The 26,756-nt window shown below is 49.8% G+C and overlaps 1 protein-coding gene across 3 annotated transcripts in view; it reads right to left on the bottom strand.

Moving 5' to 3' along the window:
• Window positions 1-1,836, bottom strand: part of ANXA5 (annexin A5) — a 1,060,565-nt gene extending 1,058,729 nt beyond the window's left edge. The window contains exons 1-2 of one of the 3 annotated variants that reach the window (XM_078676848.1): window positions 1,694-1,836; window positions 846-890 (exon numbers count right to left, since the gene is read on the bottom strand). In XM_078676848.1, the coding sequence (XP_078532974.1) occupies window positions 846-860 (15 nt within the window). In that variant the 5' untranslated portion in view covers window positions 861-890; window positions 1,694-1,836. Of the gene's footprint in view, window positions 1-845; window positions 891-1,457; window positions 1,565-1,693 lie in introns of those variants that run through there. The other 2 variants (XM_078676851.1, XM_078676850.1) reach the window with 2 other exon arrangements.
• Window positions 1,837-26,756: the final 24,920 nt, after the last annotated feature.

Raw genomic sequence — 26,756 nt, 5'->3', positions numbered from 1 at the left:
TGCATTTTTTAAATGACAATCCTCACCAACACCATGGCTTATTCATATTTGCGACAGCGTGCTCTACAATGCCCAACTGGACACACAATACACCCTTACCACGCTCTATGTTGAATGGGTGTGGCTTCTTTACTATACTTGTGCATTTTTCACAAACCATATTACTTCAGTGATTAAAATTGCTATCAGCACCCCTACTCCCAAAATCGTTCTAACGCAACTGCTAAAAGCACTAAAGACCGTGGTTGTGTCGGTGGGGTTTTAGAATGTTCTGACATTATGACATGTTCATGACGCTAAAGAAACTAAGTCATGAACATGGGTGAACAAACGTACTCCATGCAACAACCGTTAATGCGGTTGTTTTCATTTTTAACTACTTAAGTTAATAACCGATGCCTAGAAATACAGCGGCGCCAAAGACTGAAGGAAACTCGCTCTGCCACTTTGAAAGTGATCACGGGACAAAGCTCAGCCCAGTCTGCTGAAAACCTTCACTGTGGTAGGCGGAAAAGGAAGACACCCCACCCACATGAAAATAAATATTCGCAGTCTGCCAAAAAACAACGGGAAGTTGGAAACACTAGTCCACATGACCAGGAATCGGAGCCAGTCCTCGCTCCTTGGGTTGATTCATAACACGAAGAAAGTTATTCTAAAACCTGGAAGAAAATGAGCCACGTCAGTGCGTCTATACGCGCGACCATTTTGTGAGGTTGAAAAGTACGGGTTACAACATAACGGAAACAATCTAGTGAAAATAACGGTTTGAAACACAAGCCCTGCAGGTGTGTATAGAGGGAAGCGAGTTGAGACACGTCTCGCAGCGTCGACGAGAGACTCACCTTGAGACACGCCATGATGGTTTCTGGTCAGAGGGAGGAGGAGAGCTGCGGGGAGAAGAGAACAGTAGGGATGAGGGTCACACACGAGGAATGATTTACAGTTTCAAACAGAGCTCTCAAGATTCCAGCTTCTACGCGCGAGTAGCTCATACAAAGCAGGGGTGCAATCTGGATTTGACGCTTTGTTGAGCCAGATATCAAAGGCGTACTACATAAACCAGAATGAAAAGAAACACCTTGGACTGAACCAGCTAGCTACTCGTGCATGGTCCCCGGAAAAGTGAGAGCTCTGCTCCCAAAATCTGTTCTCGAGATTGACTCAGACCTCACTAAATCAGAGGACTCCCCCGCCGTATCTAGAAAATGTACTGCGCCTGCCGACTCCTATCGCTTTTCATCAGCCAACAACTCCCCGGAGCCTGTGTGCGGTCTCTCCCCGATTCCGTACAGGCTCACGGTTAGAACTACCCAGTTGTCTGTAACCATAACTTTGATGTCCATACTGCCCAGTCGCCTATCACCAGCTGCTAAATTACAATAGGTCAACCTGTTTTTTTTTACTTTTGTAAAATTCGTTATACTCTAATTAGAGTATAAATTAATGTGCCTTACTTGTACACCCAACCATCTGAACTTTGAAGGGGTTTGATGATAAAAAAAAAAGTGTCGACTCGCCACCACATACCCGACGCCCACCGAGAGCGCAGCACGGTCTGAAGAAGAGATGGGAGGGGGCGTGTCCTCCCCACGAACCGTGGTGTAACAAACCCTGGAAGTCCCTGACCACACCTAAACTGCTCGAATATTCGCTGAAAGTCCCTCACCCCACCCAACCGACAGGTACTCACAGAGGCTGGCGAACAGGACAGCTGGTCGGCCTATTTTCTGCACAGAGCTCTGCGAGGATGCTGCTTCTCTTGAGGAGCAGATAAAAGTAAAGTAAGCTGACTCTGAGCTGAGGCTTCCCGCCCCGGCCGCACCCTGGGGAGGGGCCTGCTCCTGGTCTGTCAGCTGTACAGCCGCAGGATGGGTGGCCTCCGGGGGCCTAAGCAACAGGAGTTCCGAAGGCATCTTTGAATAGCTATACCGAGCTCTTAATGTCGGCCGCAGCCTGCTCTGTGCGCCCGAGCGTACAATTTGCCCTCTCCTTCATTTTCAACGCCTTACTATGAATTACAATTTTAATTGTATTTGACCATTTTCCACATGTCACCCCGCGACTCTCTTGACTTCAATTTGCACGGCAAAGGCATCTTAGCTTTTTAATTTGCACAGCAAAGGCATTAGGCAAGTTGAAGCAATCTGCATTATTAGTCATAAACACAGTTTTTGTTTGTTTTGCTCTTTCATCTTAGACGTAGCTGTTTTCAGTGTACTAATGAGTGACATTCTACTTCCTTGTTTTATGTGTATTTAGCGCACAATTGCCCCGGGAGGTTATACTAGCGCTAAAGCACGAGCTTCATGGGCTGAACCAGGGATGGGGCTAGATAAAAAGCTAGGTCTTCAATGTATGTATTAACTGTTCGATTAATTAAAATGATTGCACTAAAATATGTATAACTATTCGCCTCCGCCCCCACCTTCCGACCTCATCGATAAACAAGGCTTTGCAATGTAATCGGTCTCGCCTTTGGGACCTTATAAGTGCTAACGAAGCTTACATTTCTTGCAGAACGTGATATCTTCAAGTGGCAGTGAGAGAAGCTGCGCACCCCTATCCTTTCATAAATACATTCTCACACTGCATAGAATGCCTCTCATGAGCTGGGGCCGGTGTTTGCTGAGGTGAAGAGGGAGGCGGCAGGTATGTCCGTGTGGGTTTGCAGCAGCACAAGCAGAGCACTGGGTGTCAGTGGGGACAGACTGGAAGTGGAGAGGGAGCCGTAAGGAGCTGCAAGTAGTTCACAGGCACAACAGCACTGTAGCCAAGTAGTGTGAGGGGCCCTTTATATTCCAGTTGTTTCTTTTCAACCCAACCAGGGAGAGGGGGGTCCAAGAAAAGCTTGTCATGTTGGCCTTGCACAGCATTATTTATTTATTTTTTGCAGACATGTGCAATACACTTATACGTTTGACAAGTAAAGGAGTTGTTAAGGAACGCAAACACACCAGCCTCGGTTTCAGGCTGCTGACCATGTGATCAGGAAAAGTGCTGCCATTAATAATAGGAGACAGCCAATGCCTGAGGCGGGCTGCGCCATTGTCGTTTGTTGCATACTGTGGTGAGCAGAATCAAAATGTGTATTGCCAATTCAACAGGCCATTGAACTGAAATCCTCTCTAAATATTTTTATTTTTGACTTTTTTGGAAAACATGAGACAGGCATAACAGCTAACCTGAGTGACTAGGTCATTCCAAAAAATAACAGTACCAATGTATAGGATAGAATATATAATAGTAAAGCATGTGGTACCACAGAAGTAAACTGCAAACAATATACGTTATGTATGTACACCTAGACAAGAAGCCTAATGGAGCGTTAAAGAGGTTTGAAGCAGTACCTTCTGCAGCATATAATGACGTGTAATTCGTAGGCTCCAAGTGACTAGGTTATACAATCGATATTTTTGCTTTTCTTTCTGATATTTATATGTATCACATTATAGGTGTAGGAATACAGGTACCAGAATGCGAGCTGAAAAAACAGGACTCGGTCATTATGGCAGTTTGACAGCTTATAGTAATGTGGGCACCGGCAGCTGAGAAACAAATGAGGTGAGGATGTGCAATTGACACCCAAAGCCTCATTTGCAAGTGTGGGTCAGAAAGTGTACAAATGTGGCCCAGGAAGCCTGCAAGCACTGTGGATGCACATGTCAGCCTCTGATACAACTAGGAAGAGCACAGGGACAGCTGCACGTATGAGAGGCTCTACGCATTAGGTTATGACTCTCTGATCATGGTACAAGAAGTCAGGCTGTCAAGCCCTAACTCCATGTGCTCCAATTGTTCTCTTTCCCTTATAAAGGCTGTCACAGGCCTTATGGAGTGATTACACAGATGGCATGAATGTGTTGCAAAATGCCAGAGGTGCCATCAAATCTCTCAGTATTACTCTCATTAAGAAACATATGCTCTTCATCCCAATCACGTCTGTTGATCAAGCCCTGGACCAAGAATATTGGTGTATAGGATTTAGAACATCCTGTTGTTTTGCATTAGGATTTAGAACATTACATTCCATGCTGCACCCAAAAGTACTCCATGCACTATGTGCGCTATACTGCACACTTCTACCGTAGTGTACAGAGGCCATGATCCCAGCATGTTACATTGGTGGAGGTCTAAATGGGCCTTGCAATGACCGCTTTCTAGGCAACTACATACTGATTTTTTTAGACTACGTTCAATTTAGCTAGTACATTTTCAGGACCGAGGAAGATTTTCTGTCTTGTTGTACCTGCTGGCAAGAACTAATAAGAAAGAAATGTCGTATGTGAGATGTGGTCATTGCTGATGCAATACATTGTTGGAATAAAAATGCATGAGTTGTACTGTTCCTGCATAGCACATGTTAAATTAGCATTTGCAACACCATTTTAAGTTCAGCCGCCATTTTGAATCATGTCGTTGACCATGTATTCCCTGACTCGAGAGGCAGGCTGTGGAAATTTTCATTTCTCCAAGGTTAGGCCTTGCTCTGCTAACAAATACACTGTTCCAATTAATGCATTCCTTTTGCATAGATAGAGGTTTTTGTCACATTAGCCAGGCTGTAGATAAGAACAGAATAACCTTGGTAGGGAGATGACATGTGCCCAGTCTCAGAGTTGAAACTCATCTTACTGTACTCCCTTGTTTTAGCTGCACCTGCTAGTAGATTTCCATTAGGGGTGGGGCCTTCTTGGTTCAGAAAACATACATATTGTATCTTTATGTTTGCTGTAGCCAGTCCCTCTCCAGCAATCCAAGGAGGCTGGTCAGACCTGACTCAGCTCAAGTGTACCTGAATAAAATATACTTGGTTTGTATTCCCTACTATCTGATCAACTCTTCATTTGTATGGAAGGCTGAGAGGTGGTCGTGAGTGACCTGAGTGACATTAATCGGGTCACTTCCTTCAACATATAAGGTAGGCATTTTTCAGAATTATTCACCAGTGTTTTGATGTTAATAAAAAACAGCTGTAGTGTCCTTACCTTTGCTGGGTCTGTCTATCATCAAATTAGTTATCCTTGAGGCCTGATAAAGAGCTCTAAGTTCAAGATAGTACTATGGGCAAAAAGAATGAAAGTAATCAATTCTAAACGTATGCTCATCCAAGGGAACACCAACCACTCCAATGTTCCCTTCGAACATCATATATAAATGACAGAAAAAGAATGCAAAAGATTTGTAAGACAGTACCATTCCCAGGATTACAGAAGACATTCTGGGAAAATGACAGAAATTTGGGCAAAAATATGTCTGGCCACTATAGAGCCTCTACTCCCCATTAGTTCCAGCAGATCCATTGAAAAGTGGCAGCAAAATGAAGAAAATATTTGTGGCATCCCAAGGATCCTTCCACTCCAAGGACACCTTGGTGGAATACTCATGTTTAAGATCTTTACCCACATCTGATCTTGTACCACTCCCCAATACAACGGAAAAAGGTAATCAACTTGAGGAAATTTTCTGTGGTCACGAAAAAACCTCTTCATAGCCCAGAAATTCTAAAGACACGTTGCTTAAATAAAAAAAAGAGCATGGCCACCCCAGGGATTCTACAAATCCGTTGTTTTCAGCAGATACCCTGAAAAAATGCTTAAAAATCAAGGAAAACATAAGTGGCCCACCTCAGGATCCCTAGACTCTGAGGATGCACAAAACTGATGCAAACCATTCATGATGATCGCAGCCTGCCTTGTGTAACTAATACAAATTACCACAAGGAATCGCAATATCCAAAGGCCACCAAGCCCGCAGTACAGAGTTTAGTGCAACTAAATGTTCATTTCACTTGCATAAGGCCCTCACCCACATGGGCACATGCAATTAGTTCCTCCAGCAAGAAACAAAGGATTAAAAAAGATAAAACAACATCGTTAGTGGACCTTATAATTTAACAAGTAGCCCATCAAACAGAAATGCCTTATATATAATCAAGAGTGCACTCCATTTTCAATAAAATGGCAGGCGTGATGCTGACGACAATTGTTGTGGTGCTTTGCTTTCCCTGGCCAAATCAAAATCCCTAGGTAACCATAACCTAGAGAGAGGAGTTAGCAAGATGGCAAGAGACAGTTGGTAATGACTGCGACCAGGGCTTTCAGGGGGCCAGCTCCTGCCAGTGCTCACTGACAGTTCTAAAAGCAGATGTTGAGATGAGTCCCTTTCCGGCTTTCTATTATTGCCCTTGCCCTATGTGTGGATTTTTTTTTTTACCTGGCAGCAGTACCTCCCTTCACTGCCTTTGATGTGTTGGTAAAGGGATTTGTTAAAGTTCTTTCACAGTCTCATCATTTTAGAACTGAAGCATTTTAATTATTTTATACAAAGATGGCATTGTGATTGCTTATTTATCTAATGCAACTAACAGCCATTGACAAAGCCAATAGCCCTGACTTTCTGTAGGTGTAATGTTACTTATTGTATTATATATCTGGAGGCAAGGAGCGTGGTTTGCCAGCCGAAGATGGCAGATGCGTGTGCGACGAGCTCCACACTGGCCTGCAACCTATCCGGCTGATACTGTTGTAAGCCTCAGCCTAGTTGGTCTGTGGTGACCAGACTGTCCTCGCAGGGTGGCCTTTGAGGAGATTGCGGTGACTTGAGTGGCCTGACAGCACCTGGAACCTCACAGTCGGCAGTGAAGGCATACCTGGCCTGGTATCCCTGAGCCCTGTGGACAGCGGGCGCGCCCCGAGGCGGTACTTCGGAGCCATTGACGCTTGAGAGTGAGTTGGTGGACCTGTCTTGCTGACCCGCGTTGCCTGCCGGTCTACACTGAGCGGCATGGGTGAAGCGCCGGCGGGGCTCATAGACTGTGAGCCCCGCAGCAGAAGTCATGAGGCCTGGAAGTGCCCGAGCCTGAGGAACTGTTGGGCCTGTGATGCACCACGCTGCCCGGACCGAGACGGAAGACACCTGATGGCGATCAAGGCCTGGTGAGTGAGGGCGAAGTGATTTTGGGGCCCGGGTCAAGTGGGGGGGGGTGCGAGCTGAGCCCCTGTGAGGGGGTTTGGGCTGTGCCCTCGCCCCCGGGCAGTCCCTGCAGCTTGCGGTGTACGGGGAGGTAGCCATGCCCGAGGTGGACAGGGTGGCCTGGTGTGCCAACTGTGTGTCTGCAAAATGGAGCAAGAGCGTGATTTTCGGAGGGACGCCTGGTGAGGCGAGACATTCATTGCGGGGTGCCCCCCCTTGCACCGCTGTGCCCAAGTTAAGCCAGTGGGAAGATGAAGAGGGCTGCAGCCAGCAGAACAATATCCACATACTTGGCCTGCCGGAGGGGATTGAGAAGGACAATATGGTGGCTTACTTAGAACCGTGGCACCTCACGGTGGGGGCCCTTGAGATGGCACACCGGGTCCCGGCCAGTCCGCCGGCTCCTGGCTGTCCTCCAAGACCGGTGGTGGCCAGGATGCTGCACTATAGGGACAGAGACATCCTGTTACAGAAAGCTTGGACAGATAGCCCCTTTATGATAAACAACAGCAGGGTTTCAATGTTCCCGGATTACACACTGGAGGTCCAACGGAAACGTGCCTCGTTTTTGTAGGTAAAGAGAACTCTCAGGGAAGAGGGCCTTTAGTACTCACTCCTTTTCCCAGCCTGCCTCCGCATTGTTCTGGATGGTAAGACACATTTCTCCAATGACCCTAGGAAGCCTGGGACTAGATGGAGGCATAACGCACTGAGACCCCCCCGTTCGGCGCAAAAGCTCCATCGGAATCCTGATGGCCGCAAGCTCAAGAAGCGTTCTAAATGAAGAATCGAGCGTTCCCCATCGAAGAAACCGAGTCCTTCACAAACGGAACGAGAAAGAGTGGCAGCATTGCAGGCAGTGGCTGAGATTACCCGGGAGGGTGGATCTCCGTCTGAGGGGAGCTCGCGCTCCATGAAAGGAACTAAGAGATCAGATTCGGACTTCTCCACCAAAGCAAGCTTTGTTCTGTCAATGGTGACCCCAAAGACGGCGGATGAAATTATATAACCAGTGCTTTCCTCCTATGGGCTGGTGCTCTTGGCCCCTTTATGGGCCAATCATACTTGGCTGTAACACTCGACCTATCCTGGCTGGAGCAATAACGAGGCTGGTGCATGAGGCACCGCTCCACGTCAAGACAGTCTGTGTATCATTGGACTGTAGATCATGGTACACTCAACTGTGCGACTGCAACCCCCCTGAAGCCCTTGCTGTGATAGGTTTGGGCATTTATCTGTGTTCATGACAATACATTTCAAGTTTGGGTAGATGGCCGTTGCCAGTATGGTCTGGGGAGTTGTTTATTGTGGGAAATTCTTGTTTGCTTTGTTTAGTTTTACACCCTGGCGGGGACACCATGCTAAATGTTTTTACTGAATGGGTCGAGGCGGAGGACAGGGAGGGTGATCGGAACTCTCCGTAATGCCGACACAAGATCAGGACTTGTAACTTCTTACATGGAATATTAGGGGGATGGGATCGATGTGCAAATGCCACAACATACACAACTATCTGAAACGCGAGTGGTTCAAATAGCGCTCTTACAAGAGACACACCTCATCCAAGAGGAATTTGGAAAATTGCATAGGAGATGGAGAGGGCAGATATTTGCTACCACCTATTCGGCTTACACCCCGGGCCCCAATCAAAGTCACATGCACCTCCATTGACAAAGAGGGTAGATATGTCCTTCTAGCGAGAAGGTTGCTGGGTCAAGAGATTACGCTAGGCTGCCTCTGCCCCCAACCAAGATCAAATGGCATATATGACCTCTCTCGGCTCGGGCAGGTGATTTTGGGGGGGGGGGTTAAATTGTGTGGCTGATGTGGTGCTGGACCGCTCCCATCCTCCCCTCTATGGGGCACAGGCCCATAGGACAGGGGCAGGGTTGCAGGAGTGGATGGCCCATTGGGAATTACAAGACATCTGGAGGCTGCAACTTGTGGAAGAAAGAGAATACTCCTTCTACTCCTGTATAAACCAGCTGCACACCAGATTAGACGCTTTTTGGTGCTCCCCAAGTATCAGCGGTTATATCAAATATGCGGAATACCTGGGTAGAACATTCTCGGACCATAGCCCCCTGTTGCTCCTGTACCAACCCTGTAGACAGAGACCTCCAATTCCCACTTAGAGACTTAATCCCCTGTCACTGGAGGACGTACCATTGACAGAATCATTGCAATCCCTAGTGGATACGTATTTTGTCAACAACACACACTAGTCATCCTCGCCATTGACAGAATGGGAGGCCTTTAAGGTGGTAGTGAGGGGGAACTGTATGGGGCAGACGATTAGGGTACAGAGGGAACTACACAGGGAGCTGCTGTCCATAGAAGAGGAACTACATGTATTAGATGAGGCGCAAGGAATGGGGGTACATGCACATATACGAGCATGTATTCGTTTGTGGGTTTCCCCTCTGGTTTCACAGCAAGTACGCAAGGACACCCGTGCTTAGGACACATACCCCATGGCAAGTTGGTCACCTAAGGGGGGGGATTGGCCTCCGTCTGGCCTTGCCAGGACAGGGGTCGTCAATCACAATACCTGGAGCCTGTAGAGGTGATTATATTAGAAACTCAGACTGGGGGGTATTGGGCCAAAAATCCCTCGTCTGCGCTGTGGGGGCAGCGGGCTGTAGGTGTCTTTGAGGGACAGGCAAGGGCATTATAGGACTGAGGTGCATGTCACAGAATGTAGACTATCTCTGATGGGTTCTCAACACTAAATTTCACAACTGTGGTCTCAAACATATGTATGTAACAAATGTGCTAAGTTACCTCTCTCAAAGCCCACGTGATACTACAAAAATAACTGGGGGAGACATCCCTCAAGGATAAGAACCCTCACTCACCCAAGGGTGACATGCTTCATCATATGGGTCCTCCTTACCAGTGTAGAAAACCTAGTCAACACTGGGAGCTGCTACTCCGGTGTTTAAAGGAGGAGCTCAGAGATGTTTTTGAAGTAAGGATGGTAATCCCATATGTGAGGGAATTAGGTGTAGTGAGGTATGCAGCGCTGTGTGAAGGATAGGTGAGTGATTTTAAAACTATCTAAGTGGATACACTATAGTCCTTTATTATTGTGTTCCGCTTGATAGGGTTAAAAGAAACAGCACAATGGTATAGATATAGAACCACTGTCACTTGATGGTGACACTTAGATAGTTTTAAAATCACTCACCTATCTGAGCTCCTCCTTTAAACACCGGAGTAGCAGCTCCCAGTGTTGACTAGGTTTTCTACACTGGTTTGAGACCACAGTTGTGCAATTTAGTGTTGAGTTTATAGTTGGGAACGCCCACTGAGTGGTCTATAAAACATCCCTAAAGACCCCCAATCCATGGTAGTTTTTCATATCTCTGATGGGTACCAGCGGAGCCACCATAAAGACCAAAAAGAGATCCTTGTGACACGCAAGCTTGTAGTCGACACCATTCTGGTGTAAGTATCAAGGGTCACAAGCGGATAGCAGGGTCCGGGCATCTGTGACCAGTCGAAGGCTCAGCAAGAAGGGTAGGCTGCGTAGGTTGACAGTTCACGATAGGGTGCAGTGTCTAATGACGGGCACAATCTCTTATTTCCTCATACCTGTTGTGACACCTTGTTGTGTGCACCAGGGATAATTTTGATAACTATGAAATTGTGTGGTCATTGTGGCGTAATATCGCACCAGAAAAGAAGACCACAAAGAACATACGGTGGGAATTCGCCACCAGTGGGGGACAGATAAAATGCAGTGGTTGGACATGTCTCCCGGCTCTGTAGGCAAGGCACTCGGCAGGGGAGGCGAAGGAGCCAGCACGCAGTAAGTTCCTCTGCGCTATGCGTAATTTCAATGGGCAGAGGAGACTGGCGTCATTAGACATGGGGGGCTACACACCAAACGCTAGGGGCGTTTGGAGGACAACGTGGTACTTCTGCCCCGTATAAGCTTGGACCTGTTCCACGGGGCAAAATAGCAACCAGTGGGGGGCAGGTAAACTTCAGTAGTCAGAAATCACCCCTGGCTCCTGTGGCAGGGAGCTTGGCAGGGGAGGCGATGGAGCCTGAGCGCAGGAAGTTCTGCGCTATGTGTAATTTCACTGGGCAGAGGAGACTTGGCCTCAATAGACTTGGGTGATGCACGCCAAATTCACTGGGTGTGTGAGAACGAGGGGGTACAGCTACCCAGTATAAGCATGGACCAATTCTAGCTTGATAGGGGAGAGGCCTTAGAAATAGCAGGATGTAAGTAGGAATGCCGGCCTTGGTGGGGGGCCCTGGCTGCGACAGTCGCCACACCCAGGGCTGTGGCGGAGTTACAGGGCGATCCAGAGGCGGAAAGGTACTCCGGGGTACCCTCTTCAGGAGCACAAAGGGTGCTGAGGCCTAATATCCCCAGGAAGTCTGTGCGGTGGACCCTGGGGTGCGACGGCGCCCCCTCTATCCTACGGGCGGTTGGAAACCTGAACAACCGGGGGTCGCTTGAACGCTCCGCCCCTCGTAGGGGGGGGGGGGGCATGAGCAAGAGGGTGGACCGATGGTTCACCGGAAGTGGGAGTGGCTATCCCCTTCCACAAACGCTAAGCACCGATTGGCTAAGGCCACGATGCAAGTTGGCCCATCAGGTGGTAGGCCGCGTGGGGCAGCTTGCCTTTGGATTGTCTGTAAGATAACCCACCTTGTTGGCATTTGTTATGCTAATAAACCTGCAGCAATTTTATCCCAACAAAAGTTGTCTTGTCTGCTCATTTATGTTACATGCATGTTGCTGTGGGAAGGCTGGTGAGTGGGCCGATATTGGCACTATCTGCGATCCTTGTTTTGGAGAAGACGTGAATCATTTACAAAAATTAAAGTTTTAAAGATGTGTTTTGCAATGGAATTTCTCTGAGAAAAAAAAATACGTTTCATGAGAGGAAAAAGAAAAGGAGGACAGCACTAACCCACCTAAAATCAAACTGATGATGATAGGAAACTCGTGTGAAACTGCACGTCTGGTTTTCGAGCAAACCTAAACAACAGTAGGAAAATGAAATGCACGTAAAACTTTTCACACATTCTGTGTGACCGACAAACTGCTTCTGTTACTCCGCTACTATGTTGTTTCAGCTACTCTGCTTGGCGATTATATGCACCTATATCAGTAATTGTCTAAGTAATATGTTCTGGGGAAAGGGAAAGTCAAAGCAAAAGTCCACAAATGTTTTCTCTTTTCATGTCTCTACATCTTGAACAATTCAGAAACATGTGGCTCTTGGTCCGCATTATGGCACAGGCTAGGCGTTCTCGGAGTCTGTCTCTAGAATTACAGGCTGCAGGTCTTAAACTGTCAGAGTTATGGAAGCTGAGAGGTGTGCTTGCCTGACGTTAAAGGGGCGTGTTGCAGGGAGGCTACAGGTCACATGATGTTTTCATCCTGCAGTGGCTGTAGAAAAGTCCACTGTGTTCCAGCTGCAGTAAAACAAGAAAAGGCTCAAGGATGACCTAGAGCACCCGTGAATGCGTAGCATGGCCAAACAAAGTAAACAACGAGTGATATCGCCTGGGAGGGAACCAAGTACGTAAAGGTAGGACAATTACAATGAATGCACCAATAACAAACCAGCATTTCTGAATGCCACAGATAGTAACCAATGGCAATCGGTGGGTTTGACAAAAGCCTACAGAAGAGGATACAACAGGTTGATCGAGGTTCGACCTAAAAATGTGAAGTGCCCAACCTAAGGTGTACCCATAAGGCAGTATAAATTCAATCAATCAATCGATCATTTGTTAAGCGCACTACTCACCCCTGAGGGTCTCAAGGCGCTGGGTGGGGGGTGCTGCCACTGCTCGAATAGCCAGGTCTTGAGTAGCCACCGGAAGGTTAGTAGGTCCTGGGTCTTCTCTTGGAGGATGGGGAGGGTGTTCCAGGTCTTGGCGGCGAGGTGGGGGGATGATCTGCCGCCGGTGGTCGCTCTTCGGATGCCGGGGATGGTGGCGAGGTCGGTGGAGTGGAGCTGGCGGTTCGTGGTGTAGAAGGTGAGTAGTCTGTTGTGGTATGCCGGTCCTGTATTGTGGAGTGCCTTGTGAGTGTGGGTGATGCGCTTGAAGGTGATTCTTTTGTTGACGGGAAGCCAGTGCAGTTCTCTCAGGTGGGGTGTGATGTGGCTGTTGCGAGGGATGTTGAGGATCAGGCGTGCAGAGGCATTCTGTATGCGTTGAAGTCGTTTCAGGAGTTTGGCCAAGCCTCCTGCATGAGGGCATTTCCTTAGTCCAGCCTCCTGCTGACGAGGGCCTGGGTGACCGTTCTTCTTGTTCAGGTGGGGATCCACCTGTAGATCTTGTGGAGAATGTGGAGGGTGTTGAAGCAGGAGGATGAGACGGCGTTGACTTGCTTGGTCATGGAGAGAGTTAAGTGGAGGATGAACCCCAGATTGCATGCGTGGTCGGTGGGTGTCGGTGCTGCTCTCAGTGTGGACAGCCACCAGGAGTCGTCACAGGCTGAGGGGGTGGAGCCGAGGATGAGGACCTCCGTCTTGTCCGTGTTCAGCTTCAGACGCCTGTTCTTCATCCACTCGGCGAAGGCTTTCATTCCTTCGTGGAGGTTGGTTTTGGCGGTGAGGGGGTCCTTGGTGAGGGAGAGGATCAGCTGGGTGTCATCGGCGTAAGAGATGATGTTGAGGTCGGGCGATGTGGGCGAGTGGTGCCATGTAGACATTGAACAGAGTCGGGCTGAGGGATGATCCTTGGGGTATGCCGCAGATGATCTTGGAGGCTACGGACCGGAAAGGGGGTAGGTGGACGCTCTGGGTTCTACCGGAGAGGAAGGAGGTGGTCCACTCCAGTGCCTTGTCTTGGATCCCTGCGTTGTGGAGATAAACAGTGTCGAAGGCGGCTGATAGGTCCAGGAGGATGAGGGCCGTGGTTTCGCTGTTGTCCAGCAGGGCCCTGATGTCACCGGCGGCGGCGATGAGGGCCGTTTCGGTACTGTGGTTGCTGCAAAAACCGGAATGGGACGGGTCCAGGATGTTGTTCTCCTCGAGGTAGCGGGTCAGTTGTCTGTTGATGGTCTTCTCGATGACCTTCGCCGGGAGCAGGGAGATGGGTCGGAAGTTCTTGAGGTCCTTTGGGTCTGCCTTGGGTTCCTTGAGTAAGGCGTTGATCTCGGTATGCTTTCAGCTCTCCGGGAAGGTTGCGGTCCCGAAGGATATGTTGATGGCCTTGCAGTCGTGGGGTGTGATGGTGGCACTAGCTTTGTTGAAGATGTGGTGTGGGCATGGGTCTGACAGAGAGCCGGAGTGGATGGTGTTCATGATTTTGATGGTGTCGTCGTCAATTATGTTGGTCCAGGAAAGCAGGGGAGCGATGCGGGTGGTGGCCATGGAATCTGAGGTGTCGATGGTTGTCGGGGTGGCCTGGTTGTTGAAACTGTCATCGATGTGTGCGATCTTGTGATGGAAGAAGGTGGCAAGGGAGGCGCACAGGTCTTGCGAACGTGGGATGTCGTTGGTGTTGGAGCTGGGGTTGGAGAGTTCCTTCACGATGTTGAAGAGCTCTTTGCTGTTGCGCGTGTTGTTGTCGAGGCGGTCTTTGAAGGAGGCACTTTTGGCGGACCTGATGAGGTGATGGTGTCTGCGGATGGCGTTCTTGTGGGCTGCGTAGTTGTCCAGTGTTCGTGGTGCCATTTCTTCTCTAGTTTTCGGCAAGTTTGCTTGGACGCCTGGAGGTCTGCGGTGAACCAGTTGGCCTTCTTGTTAGTGCATCTGTTGGAGGGTATCTTGATTGGGGCGAGTGAGTTGGCACAGTCGTCGATCCATCTCCTGAGGTTGCAGGCGTCGGGGTTGGTGGGGTCGGCGGGTGGGCTTCGGGCGAGGGTGGTGTTTAGCTGGTCTTCGGTGACTTTGCTCCTGCTGCGGCGGGGATCTGTTGGGTGCTGTGGTGCGTGGTGGGTTTCTAGAAGGTGAAGTGGATTCAGCGATGGTTGGTCCAGTGGAGTTCGGTGATGTGGTTGAAGGTGATGTGGGCGCTTGTGGAGAAGATTGGGTCAAGTGTGTGACCGGCGGAGTGGGTGGGCGTCGTGATGAGTTGTCTGAGTCCAAGGTTGGGAGGTTGTCAATCAGGGTGATGGAGTTGGTGTCGTTGTTGTTCTCGAGGTGGAAGTTCAGATCTCCGAGGAGGATGTAGTCTGTGGAGACAAGGGCTTGTGTGCTGATGAAGTAGGCGATGGAGTCGATAAACTGAGGCCGGGGGATGGGGGGTCTTTAGACGAGAGTTCCTCTGATGGTGGTGTTGGCGTCGGTGTGGATCCGGAAGTGAAGGTGTTCGGCGGTGTTGAGGGTGTCGACGGTGCTGGTTGAGACCCTGAGGGTGTTCTTGTGGACGATGGCAATTCCACCTCCTACTCCGTTGGTGCGGTCTCTGCAGGTGATCTTGTAGCTGTCTGGGATGGCTATGGTTACGGGTGCCGAGGAGGCATGTATCCAGGTCTCTGTCAGGAAGGCGACGTCCCGGGAGGATGTGTCGAGCAGGTCCCAGAGTTCGATGGCGTGTTTGCGTGAGGAGCGGGTGTTCAGTAGCATGCATCTGAGGATGTTGCGTTCTGTTGCTGTGGGCGGTTTGGCGGCTCGGAGGCTGGTGAAGCTGCAGCTCCGGCAGGAGAAGGATCCTTTGGTGTGCTTCGGGGTGGCAATGAAACAGGTGTGTGGTCGTCCGGTGTTGCGTGCATGGAGGGTGCTGGCGGTGTAGTGGCGGTGGTTGGTGTGGCATTCGCGGGGAACAGGGGGTCTGGCGCTGGGCCCAGTCCAGGCGTTGACGGGCGTACACGGGCTTGCCTTAGGCACGCCGGCGGCGCACTAGTGGCACAGCCGCGATTATGGTTGGAGGTGGGAGGGAGGAGCAGCTTGGAGGCGGGCAGCGAATGGGCAGGTGGGGGGGCGGAGCCGCAGGGGACGCAGCGGTGGAAAAAAACGGGGTACTGAGGGAAGAAAACACAATGGCACAAACTGAACAGAGAGTCCAAAGATAAAGGCAGAACAGAGCAGCAGAGACAAATGGCAGAAAACAGAGCAACAGAGTCAAGAGGCAAAAAGGCATCAACAGAGCAGGGGGACACATTCACACAGGCGGTCCTGTGTGGCGTGGGGGAGCGACCTACCTGAGGTTAGGGTCAAGGGTCGCTAAATTGCATTTGCAGTTGTAAAAACCAACAAATGCCAGCCCTTTGCTACTATGGGCGAATACTCATACACAATTAGTTATATGATGTGAAAGATAAATATCGCATCCTAAAACCAATAAATAAGTAAAGACTTGGGGGTGTGGCTACAAGCCTCAAGATGGCGGTCTCACTTTAAAAACGCTCTGGACCCCTCCATCATCCGCCCGAATCCCCGTTAAGCTCAGGATAATTAGATGAGGTTGAGGGTTCCCTTGTCTACTGGTGACCAGTTTGCAGCGATCCTGCGCTTGAATTTAGTGCTGTGGGAGACCTTCCTGGGCTGTGTCATCAGGCCATCCCCAGACAAAATGTGGGGCCCCCTGTGAAGACACCAAGAGGAGATTTCAAAGGCCTATGGTTTCTTGGTCCTGAACGCTTGCAGGAGTGCTGGGGGGTTCCCGGGGCCGGGGCTAGTCTGAGGCTGACCGGCTCCTTGGAAGCGAAGTCATTCGAGGCCAGAGGATTTGCCATTTGAACAGGCTTTGCCGCCCCCTGGTCGCATCAGGGCGGGAGGCGCTGAACTGCTGCCTGTGGCCTCCTTGCTGGAGAAATGTCCTGGGCCCCTGGGCTCTCCATTGACATGGTGGTGGTGGAACCGGGCGCTCCCTCGATTGCAGGACTGGAGAATGGACGAGGCGCCACCGGGCTGAGGAACTGCACGAATCCAAAGGGACGGAGCGAGGGCCGAGGTAGGAGGCTCCGCGTCCCCCCTCCCATTGAGGGATCACAACTGAAAACGTAAGGACTCCAAAGTAAGATTGTGACTTGGGACCCCACGGAAGAGGCTACTGATCTCTTGGCCTGATCGTCCCCCAGGAGTGTTGAAGCTTCCCTTCCCCAAAGCCGGGACTGGTCTGAGGCCTTCAGAGCAAGGCCTTCCAAGGCCTGAGGCATCATCACCTGAACTGTCTTGACTGCCCCGTAGTTGTATTGGGGATACGTGCGCTGAACTGCTGTCTGCTGGATCCCCCAGGGAGGAGACGTCCTGAGCCCCCAGGCCTGCTGTTGTAACGGTGTTGGCGGCCCCTGGTGCTCCCTTGCTTGTGATCCTGGAGGGCTGCCGGAGTGAGGAGGTGCAGCCTGGCAGGTGGGTAGGGTGCTACTGGGCTGAGGAACTGCACACATCTGGAGAAGCAGAGCGGGGTTGAGGTAGGAGACTTTGGATCCTCCTCCCCCCATTGAGGGGACTAACCTAGCGGTGGGGCTTGGGCCCCCACTGGACACCAAACCAGTCTGCCGGAGAAGACCCACGGCTGGGGAGCAGTGAAGTCCCAGTCTCGCCTGGCCCGGTGGCAAGCCTGCTAGTGGAGACAATCGCCCCGCAATATCCACCCAGATGACAATGTAGAGAAAGGGGATGGCGGTGCGGGCTCCTGGTGGGGAGGGAGAGGCCCCCTCGGGAGTCATTCGGCCAGCAGAACAGAGTGTGAGGCTGACCCATCGGACACAGGGGGGAGCCCCCCTGAGGACCCATAAGAGATGAGAAGCTGCCTCAGCCGGCCTGGAGGAGACCCTGAAAACATATTGGACAACAGGGAGGGCCTCAAGGAAATAGAGGCTGGACCCACTTCTGGGGTATCCTCTGGTACACGGCTGAGCCCCCCGCATGGAAAAGAAGTGGGAGAAAGGGAGTGGCACAGTGCAGGGCCCCGCTGTGAAAGAGAGTATATCAGCATCAGTGGTGGGTCATACCCGAAAACTTGGCCCACATAAAGAAACAAACTGATCGGTGAGGCAGGCCCGAGACATTCCAAGTCCTGGAAGGGGACGGTGTGCAGACCTTGGAGCTAAAACCCAGCCCCTACCCAACCATATGCAAAAGGGTAGACCCAGCTGGCATAGCCGCAGAGGCAAAAGGATGAGATTCAATCCGGATCCTGAAGATTCTTGAAGCCTGGGTGATTGCTGGCCTATGGGACCAACCTTCCCTATTACCGGAGGTGAGTAAAGTGACTTGGAAGACAATCATGGGGTGAAACCGCCTCCCTCCCGAACCCGCATGGAACAGAATACTAGGGGCAATGTAGGTGCCAGCAGTGTGGCCCAAACCAAAACGCCTCTGCTGGAGGAAGATTTCGCTGACATTCTCCAAGCAATATACACCGTAATGCCACAGCCAGGAACTCAGAGGCTGAGTCTTGTGTGTCCACTCTCAAAGACGGCATGGCGACAATGAAGGGCCAGGTATCATTACTCTTATCTCATACAGCCAAACTCCACAGAAGAGCAGAAGACGCTGAGGATCGTTCCTGTGGGAACAACCTCCACTTTGTGGGTAGCCGGAAAGAAACAGAGCCTACTCAGTCTACTGTCTTTAAAGAGAACTGGATTAAGACATGGATGACCCCAGAAAGCCTATCACCATGGTTCGTGGTGGAGCGGGCACACCGAGCCCTTGCGCCCAAGCCACCTCCTGGGACCCCACATTGACCAATTATAGCACGTGTCCTCAACTTCAAGGACAGAGATGCCATATTACAGGAGGCAAGCTCTCTTCTCCAGCTCTCCTGCCAAGGGAAAAAGGTGATGGCATTACCGGATGATACCAAAGAAGTTCAAGCACAGAGGAGATCCTATACTCGGTCAGGCAGAAACTATGGGCACTCAACTCATCCTACAGGCTTTTGTTCCCTGCCTGTCTCAGAGTAATCCTCAACAACAAAAGCTACTTATTTGACACCACCCCAAAAGTGGCATGGACATGGGTCACAGAAGAGCAGACCCTTGCCCTGCACAACACAACGGCTGTGTCCCCAACGCGAGGCAATACTGGCGGCACAAGAAGCAAGACACTGAAACCACAGCCGCAGAGCACCCGGTCTCGAATGGGGCATAACATCCGGCATCAACCACCCATATCACAGGGATCGATGGTGAGGAGTAAGTCTGCAACCTCAGCTGAAAGGAAACAGCATGGGAGGTCGCAAGAGGTGGAACCGAGCTGGGAGACAGACCAGTGGAGCTCCCCAACTCCACAGCTGAATGTACCCGAAGATACAGATCTCTCTGGGGGGGTGGGGGTGCAGTTCCGGGTCAGTCGAAGAACCGGGTCTTGAGGCTCTTCCTGAAGGTGTGCAGCTTACGTAAATGTAGCCCCCTGCACTAATCCAGAAGACCCTTATGGTGATTTTAGTGGTCTTAGACATCATAAAAGCTCCCTAAGTGGTAGCTGTGGAGAGCAGCCTTCAGGCTTAGTCCAGAAGGAGTGTAAAGCAGCTTGTTTTACCAGTTCATAATCTTATCGTATAGATTAAGTGAAAAAGAATCACACAGTGTAGTTATAAAAATAAGTATTTTATTACAGACACTCACTATCACAATGTTCTATCTCCTACCCAGAGATACAAGTACAATACACACAATATTTAGGAAATAGAGCACGTAAGTAGCATAAATACACAGTGGTCTCCGGGGAAGGCCAAACCATATACCAAAATAGTGGAATGCGAACACCGACTCAAGTCAAGAAAGGACCCAGAAGACATAGAAAAGCTGGGGACCAAAGGAACCACCCAAGGTGAATATCTAGGAACCCCACGGATGTCGTGTGCAGAGCGGGAACACGACCGCGTGCTAAATGCTAGTTAAAGGGTAAGTTGCGGTTGCAAATTTTAAGGAAAAGGACCCTTCCCAGTGGACCCCGAAGACACCCCATGGAAGATGGAAGGTTGGAGAGTCATCCCACCCGTGGATACCCCAGGAGCAAGGATACCTACACCAGGGAAGCAGGGTGCATTGGTGTCAAGTGACGTCGGAAACCGCTGTAGACCATAATGTAGGACTTCAGGAAAGATGCCACTTGAGAAGAAGACGAAGGAGTCCGGTGGAACCCAAAGGTGTATTCAAGTTGAGAGGTACCTGTAAGCAGAGAGGATAGAGTCTATGCCACTAAGGAGTGACCAGGAGGCATGGAAGACGGGTGCCTTTTACGTTCCAGCTGTGTGGACCAGTCAACGCTGTGGACAACCAGGAGCTGGATATGAGCTGTCCCACGTCGCATGTCGAGCACCAAGGGGTCAGTGTCAGGCAGGGGCACCAACAAGCCTTGGCAGTGGAAAATAACACAGTCAACAAAAAAGGTGCAGTGTTGAGACGAGCAAGGTCCAAAGGACTCACCACTTACAGAGTTAGAGCTTCCCCCGTGCACGCAGGGGAGCCCACTGGGGCCAAAGAAGACCATCAAGAGGACCCACGGGCCGAAGGCAAAGGTGTCGCAAGAGGACGTTGAGCAGCTCACCAAGAGAGGCAGGCTCACGGTGCAGAGAATGCGATGCAGGCAAGGATCTTGGCTAAAGATGATGCTATCAGTAGGAGCCTATTTGAGCCCAAAGATCTCTGGAGGAGAGAGCCAACAAACCTGACAACAGCAAGTCGATGTTGTGCACAGGGTTTCTGTTCCAGCAAGGGATACTGGCCGCAACCTTGGTGGGAGGACAGCGCAGGCCTCGAGGGAGTTGGAGAACCACCACCTGTGTTGCTGAGCCTTTCAAAGTCTGTTGTAGCCCGGGATTAGCAGACTGGTTAGCTGCATTGAGGTGCCTGCAGATGCAGAGGAGTGACTCCTTCACTCTAAGGGAGGTTCCTTCGGGTGTCTTGGAGTTCCACAGGCCTGGTGAAGAACCTGTATGGAGCACAGGCACAGACATTGCAGAAGATCAGGAAGATGACAATACCAGGAGCAGCAGGAATCTTCCTCGGGGCAGTCTCGGTTTCTTAAGCGAAGTCCAGAGTGTCTAGACTGTCAAAGTTGAAGTGGTATGTGATCTAAATCTTGTCCCACAACGAATCTAGGGACCCACCAACAGGTAAACTCTTAAGTACCCTTGGGAAAGGGCTGGGACGAATCAAGGGTCCCTCCCAAAGGAGGGGCTGGACAGTGGGGAGGATATTCCTATGTACTTTGTCCAGTTTCGCACCAGAGCAGGAGCCAAAGGCTCCCTGAACTGGTTTGAACTGGAGTATGCAAGGAGGGTACCAAGTGTGCCCTTCAAGCAATCTCAGTGGTGCTGGCACCCCCACCCTGCTCCAATAGACTAAACTCTGTCTGGGAGATAGTTACACCTCCCTGTGACAGGATATCTTTTGTTCTGCCTTCCCCTGATCGAACTTGGCTCAGCAGCAGGAGGGTAGAAACTTGTCTCTGGTCAGCAGCAGCCCTACCTTGCTGCCCGGTTCTGGAAGACTGGTAGCGGGAGCATGGAAGGCCTCCCCGAGGAGCTTTACAGTGTGTGCAATCATGCCTCTGACACCATCTCCGGTGTGGGGGCATGTTCCCAGCATGTTTGATACCCAACATGACAAGGTTTGATACAACCAGTTTAGAGATTGTCATCGCGTAATGACGCATGGCCACTCTATATGTTATAATGTCTGATGCACTTACAACTCAGGAGAAAGGACTCCGTAGGTTGTAGGGGTGTCCCGCTCATGCAGGGGCACCCTCACACTTACACCGAGCACCCTGCCTTCAGGATTAAAAGGCCTGCTTTAGGGGTGACTTATAGGTTTTCAGTGTAGTTACCGCAGATATAAGGAAACCTATATCTGTCGTAAGTGGTACCAGCACCAACATAGACAGGCTGCAATGGCAGACCTGTAGTGACAATTTGAGTGGTCTCTCATGGGTGGCATAATACATGCTTCATCCCATGGGAGACGCCTGGTGTACCTATGCCCTGGGTACCTCTGTACCATGTACTAGGGATTTACAGGGGTACCCAGGAATCCAATCTGGAGTGTACCTAAGTACTCACCATGTCCAATTTAGGGAGGAAGCACAGAGACTGGGGTCCTGATTAACAGCATCCCAGTCAGACTAGTCAGAAAAACATAATGACACAAGCAAAAAGTGGGGGTAACCATGCAGAAGAATCCTACCTTCCTACACATCCCTTGACTGTCATATGGTGGCAAATATCCAAACACTTGTCCGGGGAATTTCCGACCACTCGCCCCACCTCTTTTGTCTAGGAGCCCAAGCGGCGCGATCCGCCCAATCTGGTTGCTTAATACCTGGTTTCTCCAACACAAGGCTTGCAAACAGGCCCTGAGAGAAGAAGTTAAGCTCTATTTTCAACGTAACATAGGTACAGTTGGGTCACTGAGCACGCTATCGGAGGCTAGTAATGCCACCATCAGAGGCTTTGCCAAAGGATGCATCAAAGTGATGTACATATCCCGGGAGGAACACCTCTCTCATCTGGAAGCCTACGCTCACTGGCTGGAGCGCTCTGCAGGAGTCTCGGGAGGACACACTGAGTCCCACCAACTTGAGCTCATACGCGAAGAAAAACACCATGTCTCCCTAGAGTCGGCCAAGAAGATGTAGCGATCTACCAAGGTCGTTATCTACGGATAGGGCGATAAAAATGTAAAGCTCTTATACTGGTTAGCAATAGCATCCCGTCCCTTAGCCAATCAAATAATTTCCGAAGTTATAGACACAGAGGGATACGTTCACCGGAAGCCAGAGGCAATAGAGCAGACATTTACAGCATAGTACATAGTTGAGGTGCTGACCCGGACAGGTTTTGGCCCATACTTCAGGTGGCTGATACAATTGCTATATTCTAACCCCACAGTCTGGATCAACGTGGTCCTCTAACAAGACTTTATGATTCGGCGGGGGATGAGGCAGCGTTGCCCCCTGTCCCCCCCCCTGCTTTTCACTCTGGTAATAGAGCCACTAGCTTGACTAATTATGTGCAATGCCCAAGTCCAGGGATGGCGCTAGAGTACTTCTCATGAAGATCGTATCACCATCCAGCTCGTACAGGCCCCCGGTGTCTTCAGATCTTAGAAGGCTTTGGGGAAGCATCAGGGTTGGGGCTTAATCCTACCAAATCGGTGTTGGTCCCTCTTCACACCTCAAGGGAATGTATAGACTGGCGATTGAACATTCTCATCAGGCGCCTCAGTTTCCAATATCTGAGAATCTGGGTTGCATTACACCTGGAGCTAACTTAGTCCCTCAACCTGACTCCACTAATAAAAAAAGTCCTAAAACTATATGTGGAAATGGCAAACCCTCCCACTGAACCCAATGGGGAAATCAGCCTTGTACAAGATGATGATACTCTCACGCTTCCTATATTTACTGTAAAATCTCCAGCTCCACCTCCCACGTCAATGGTTTGGCTCCCTTGTTCCTCTTGGGCAATTATAGACCGAGAATGCTGCTGATATGTTGGGGGAATGAGAATGACCAAACTCTTCCTTTATTACATTGCAACACGTCTCCTGATAATTAGTGACTGGTTCACCGGGGGTAGTCAGACCCGGCCTACCAGCAAGAGCTAGAGAGTTTAGGGTTCTCAAGGATCCAAGCGATGGTTTATGGCTCACCAATCCCTCAAAGTATCCCAACTGTGACGAGGACGGTCCTCCTAGCTTGGCGGTCAGCATTGTGTTATATCCGATGGGACACCAAACTCATACTCCAAACACCATAGTGGCGTGATAAATTGGATGGGAGAGGTGAGGACACTAGAGGGGTTCAAAAGTGGGACCTCATTGGTATCTCACAGATGGGAGATGTCTGGTCGGGAGGACAGATTTGTACCTTCCAAGACCTGCAGGGCTCGTACTCCCTCCACACCACTCAGTTTTAAAAATTCCTACCGCTCCGACATGCAATTATTCCTCTCATCCCCACAGGTACCACACTCCCAGAATTCAACCCTTGGAAGCCAAAATCCTCATGGGAGTTGTGGGGGGGAGAGGGAGTCCAGATCTATTGATCACCTGGTTAATGGTTCCCTCAACACACTAGATCAGTTGCGGTCCCGTTGGAAGGGATGGTTGGGTCCCCTAGAGGATTTAGATTAGCGAGACGCCCTCATGGCCCCCCTGAGTGATTACCTTCTCAGCAAGATTCTGGTTGATCCATCTTTTTACCACCACTGTGCATATCTCACACCTGCTCAACTCCATCGGGTGGGGTACCTGCAAAGTCCAAGTTGTCCACGATGTGGAGGCACGCCTGCAGACTTCTATCATATGATATGGTCCTGCGAGGTCATACAGAAATACAGGACAGCGGTGGTTGGGGAATTGAATGAGGTCCTAGGCTGGCAGGTCCCGCTTACTCCCCAAACATTGTTCCTGGGGGTGATGAAGGGCATAGGCGGTACTGGATCAGATAAGGCCTTCTTGGGCATTGCCACAAAGGTGGCATAAAGGGACATAGCGATGAGATGGAAAAACCCCACTCCGCCCTCAATCTCCCAGTGGCACAATGGACTGGACTGGTGTGCTGCGCAGGAACAGCCGGTGTATGAGGCTCGGGGATGTCCAACTAAATACAAGAGAGTAAGAGGCAAATGGCTTGACCTTTTGGGTTAATGGGAGAATAGATGTATGGTGGTCTGGTTCCTTACGTGGGGTCACTGATGCATGGGCAATCAACAGTACGAGAAGAGTGGGTCATTTCGAGCATCCTAAATTATGTAGTCTCTACTTTGTTAAAGAAGATACAATGATTTGTCGTGTCTATTGGTTTATCACCTTGTTACAACCAATAAAATTGAATATAAAAAAAATAAGGAAAGACTTAAAAATCTATAATTTGTATAAATAGATTTTCGATTTAGACCCTTACTATGCCCTCCCTCTAGACGTAGATGGAGCATTCCATGCTATAACATAGAAGGGGTAAGATGCGGATTGTAGTCCTATGAACTACCTATTGTTGAATTTGTCACTCACAGATGCTGGAGTAGACTGCTTCCAGTTTACTGATAACGTTCAGGTTAAAAAAGAGAATATCTTTAAATGCAATGTGCTAGCCAGTCGAAGACTGGTAATAATCTATTGTAACTAGGGAAATGCAAACCTTATAGAATTCTTGAATTTCCCCAGTGTGACAAGGTTGCATGCATAATTTCAGTGAAGCACAAAATAGAGCAAAGCAAGCGACGGCGATCATCAGTCATTTTGGTGAAACAAAACAACAGATGCAGCCAGGATTCTTTACGATATGAATATAACCTGCACAAGACTGCTTTCTCCTTGCGTGCCCAGGCTGGATTGAAGTCTGAGATCGGTAAATCGATGAGCCGCATATAGAGGATTTTCCTGCAGGCCTCGATTGACAGGGCATCCTGAAAGTAGGGTTGTGTTTTCCCCAATATATATGATGCGTCCCGTGGTGCTGTGATGGAGGTGGCGCAAATGTTTGCAGAATCCTTTTCAAATGTGGTTACCAACACCTGCCTGTTCACCGCTATTTTTCCAGGCAGATAAAGAAATGTCGAGGAGTGCAGGCTTTCTTTCTGCTTTGATCTTCAAGCTGCCAATTGCCTTTCCAAGCCCTGTTTGCCAGGAGGAGCCCTGCCCAGTTGGTATTTGAGTGAATCTTCTGGGGCGTGCAAGACTCTAATAAAAAAACTTTATTAGGTCCCCAAGTCTGGACTCTCAAGGCCAAGCTCCAATCTCAGCCTCGGTCTTCTAGCATGCCATGGGGCTAACAGCACTGCCGTGTATGCCTTAGTCTTTGCGGCAATTAGAAGCCTGTCCAGGGCACCTGGAAAGGCTAGCTGTCCATAGTCGATGGCCGGAATCAGTTTTGCTTTCAGGACTGTCAGCATAGGCTCTGCAGTTGGAATTAACATGTGGCTGCTTAGTCGCTTCAATGTGTGAATAATACAGTTGGACTTTATACTGAGATGCGTCAAGTGAGCAGCTGGTGTGGCCCTCTCGGAGAGCCAAACCCCAAGGTAGTTGTAAGCTGGTGCTGTTCCTATTAGCAGATCTCACAATTGCCAGGAAGTTTGCCTTTTATATGGGTATTTTCTGAACGCTACTACCTTGGTTTTACTCTGATTACCCCATAGATTGTTCTCCTGATTGTAATGATAAAGTGCGTTGAGGGTTTTCTGTAGGTCAGCTTTGGTGTAGTCCATGATTACCATGTCGTCCCCGTATTGCAGGATGGTAAGTCACACCTTGCCCAGCCGTGGAGTAACTAGGCTTGCACCTTACAGGAAGACCTCCAGGTCCGCTGTAGATATTAAAGAGAAGAGGGCCAAAACACAGCCCTATTTAAACCCCTTGTTTGTGGCAACTCTGGAGGTTACTGTGGTAAGGTTTGTTTTGACCTGTACCCATGTCCCCTGGCATAAAGTTATAATCACCTTGAGTAGCATGCAGACAGTTTCCCCCATATTGTTCCACGATCCACCCTGTTGGAAGCAGTGCTGTAGTCTATGAAACAGCAAAACAAGGGTGAATCCTTCCTCTTGACCTCTTGAGTAGAAAATATGCCAACGCTATGATATTGTCCATAGTTGAACAGTCTGACCTGAATCCTGACTGAATAAATGGGAGGATTCCTTATTCCTTTACCCATGACTCCAACTCATTCAAGAGAACTGGGACGTAAGCCGTGGCTTCTAGATCAAGCAGGGTAACTAGGCTATAGTTTGCTGGATTTGAGTGATCGCCATTTTGTGGAAGGGAAAGAGTATTGAATCTCTCCAGGAACACTGGTTCGTTGCGGTGGTGACGGCATGATTAAAAAGAGGAGTTAAAATTGACACCCAAAAATATTGTGCAGATTTAAATACAGGGTTCGGGAATCCTATTTGGCCCT

This window comes from Lissotriton helveticus, chromosome 2_1, assembly GCF_964261635.1.
Source record: "Lissotriton helveticus chromosome 2_1, aLisHel1.1, whole genome shotgun sequence".
In the NCBI taxonomy this organism is placed as follows: Eukaryota; Metazoa; Chordata; class Amphibia; order Caudata; family Salamandridae; genus Lissotriton; species Lissotriton helveticus.
The sequence above is the reverse complement of the archived record's forward strand: the minus strand, read 5'-3'. Positions and strand labels throughout refer to the sequence as shown.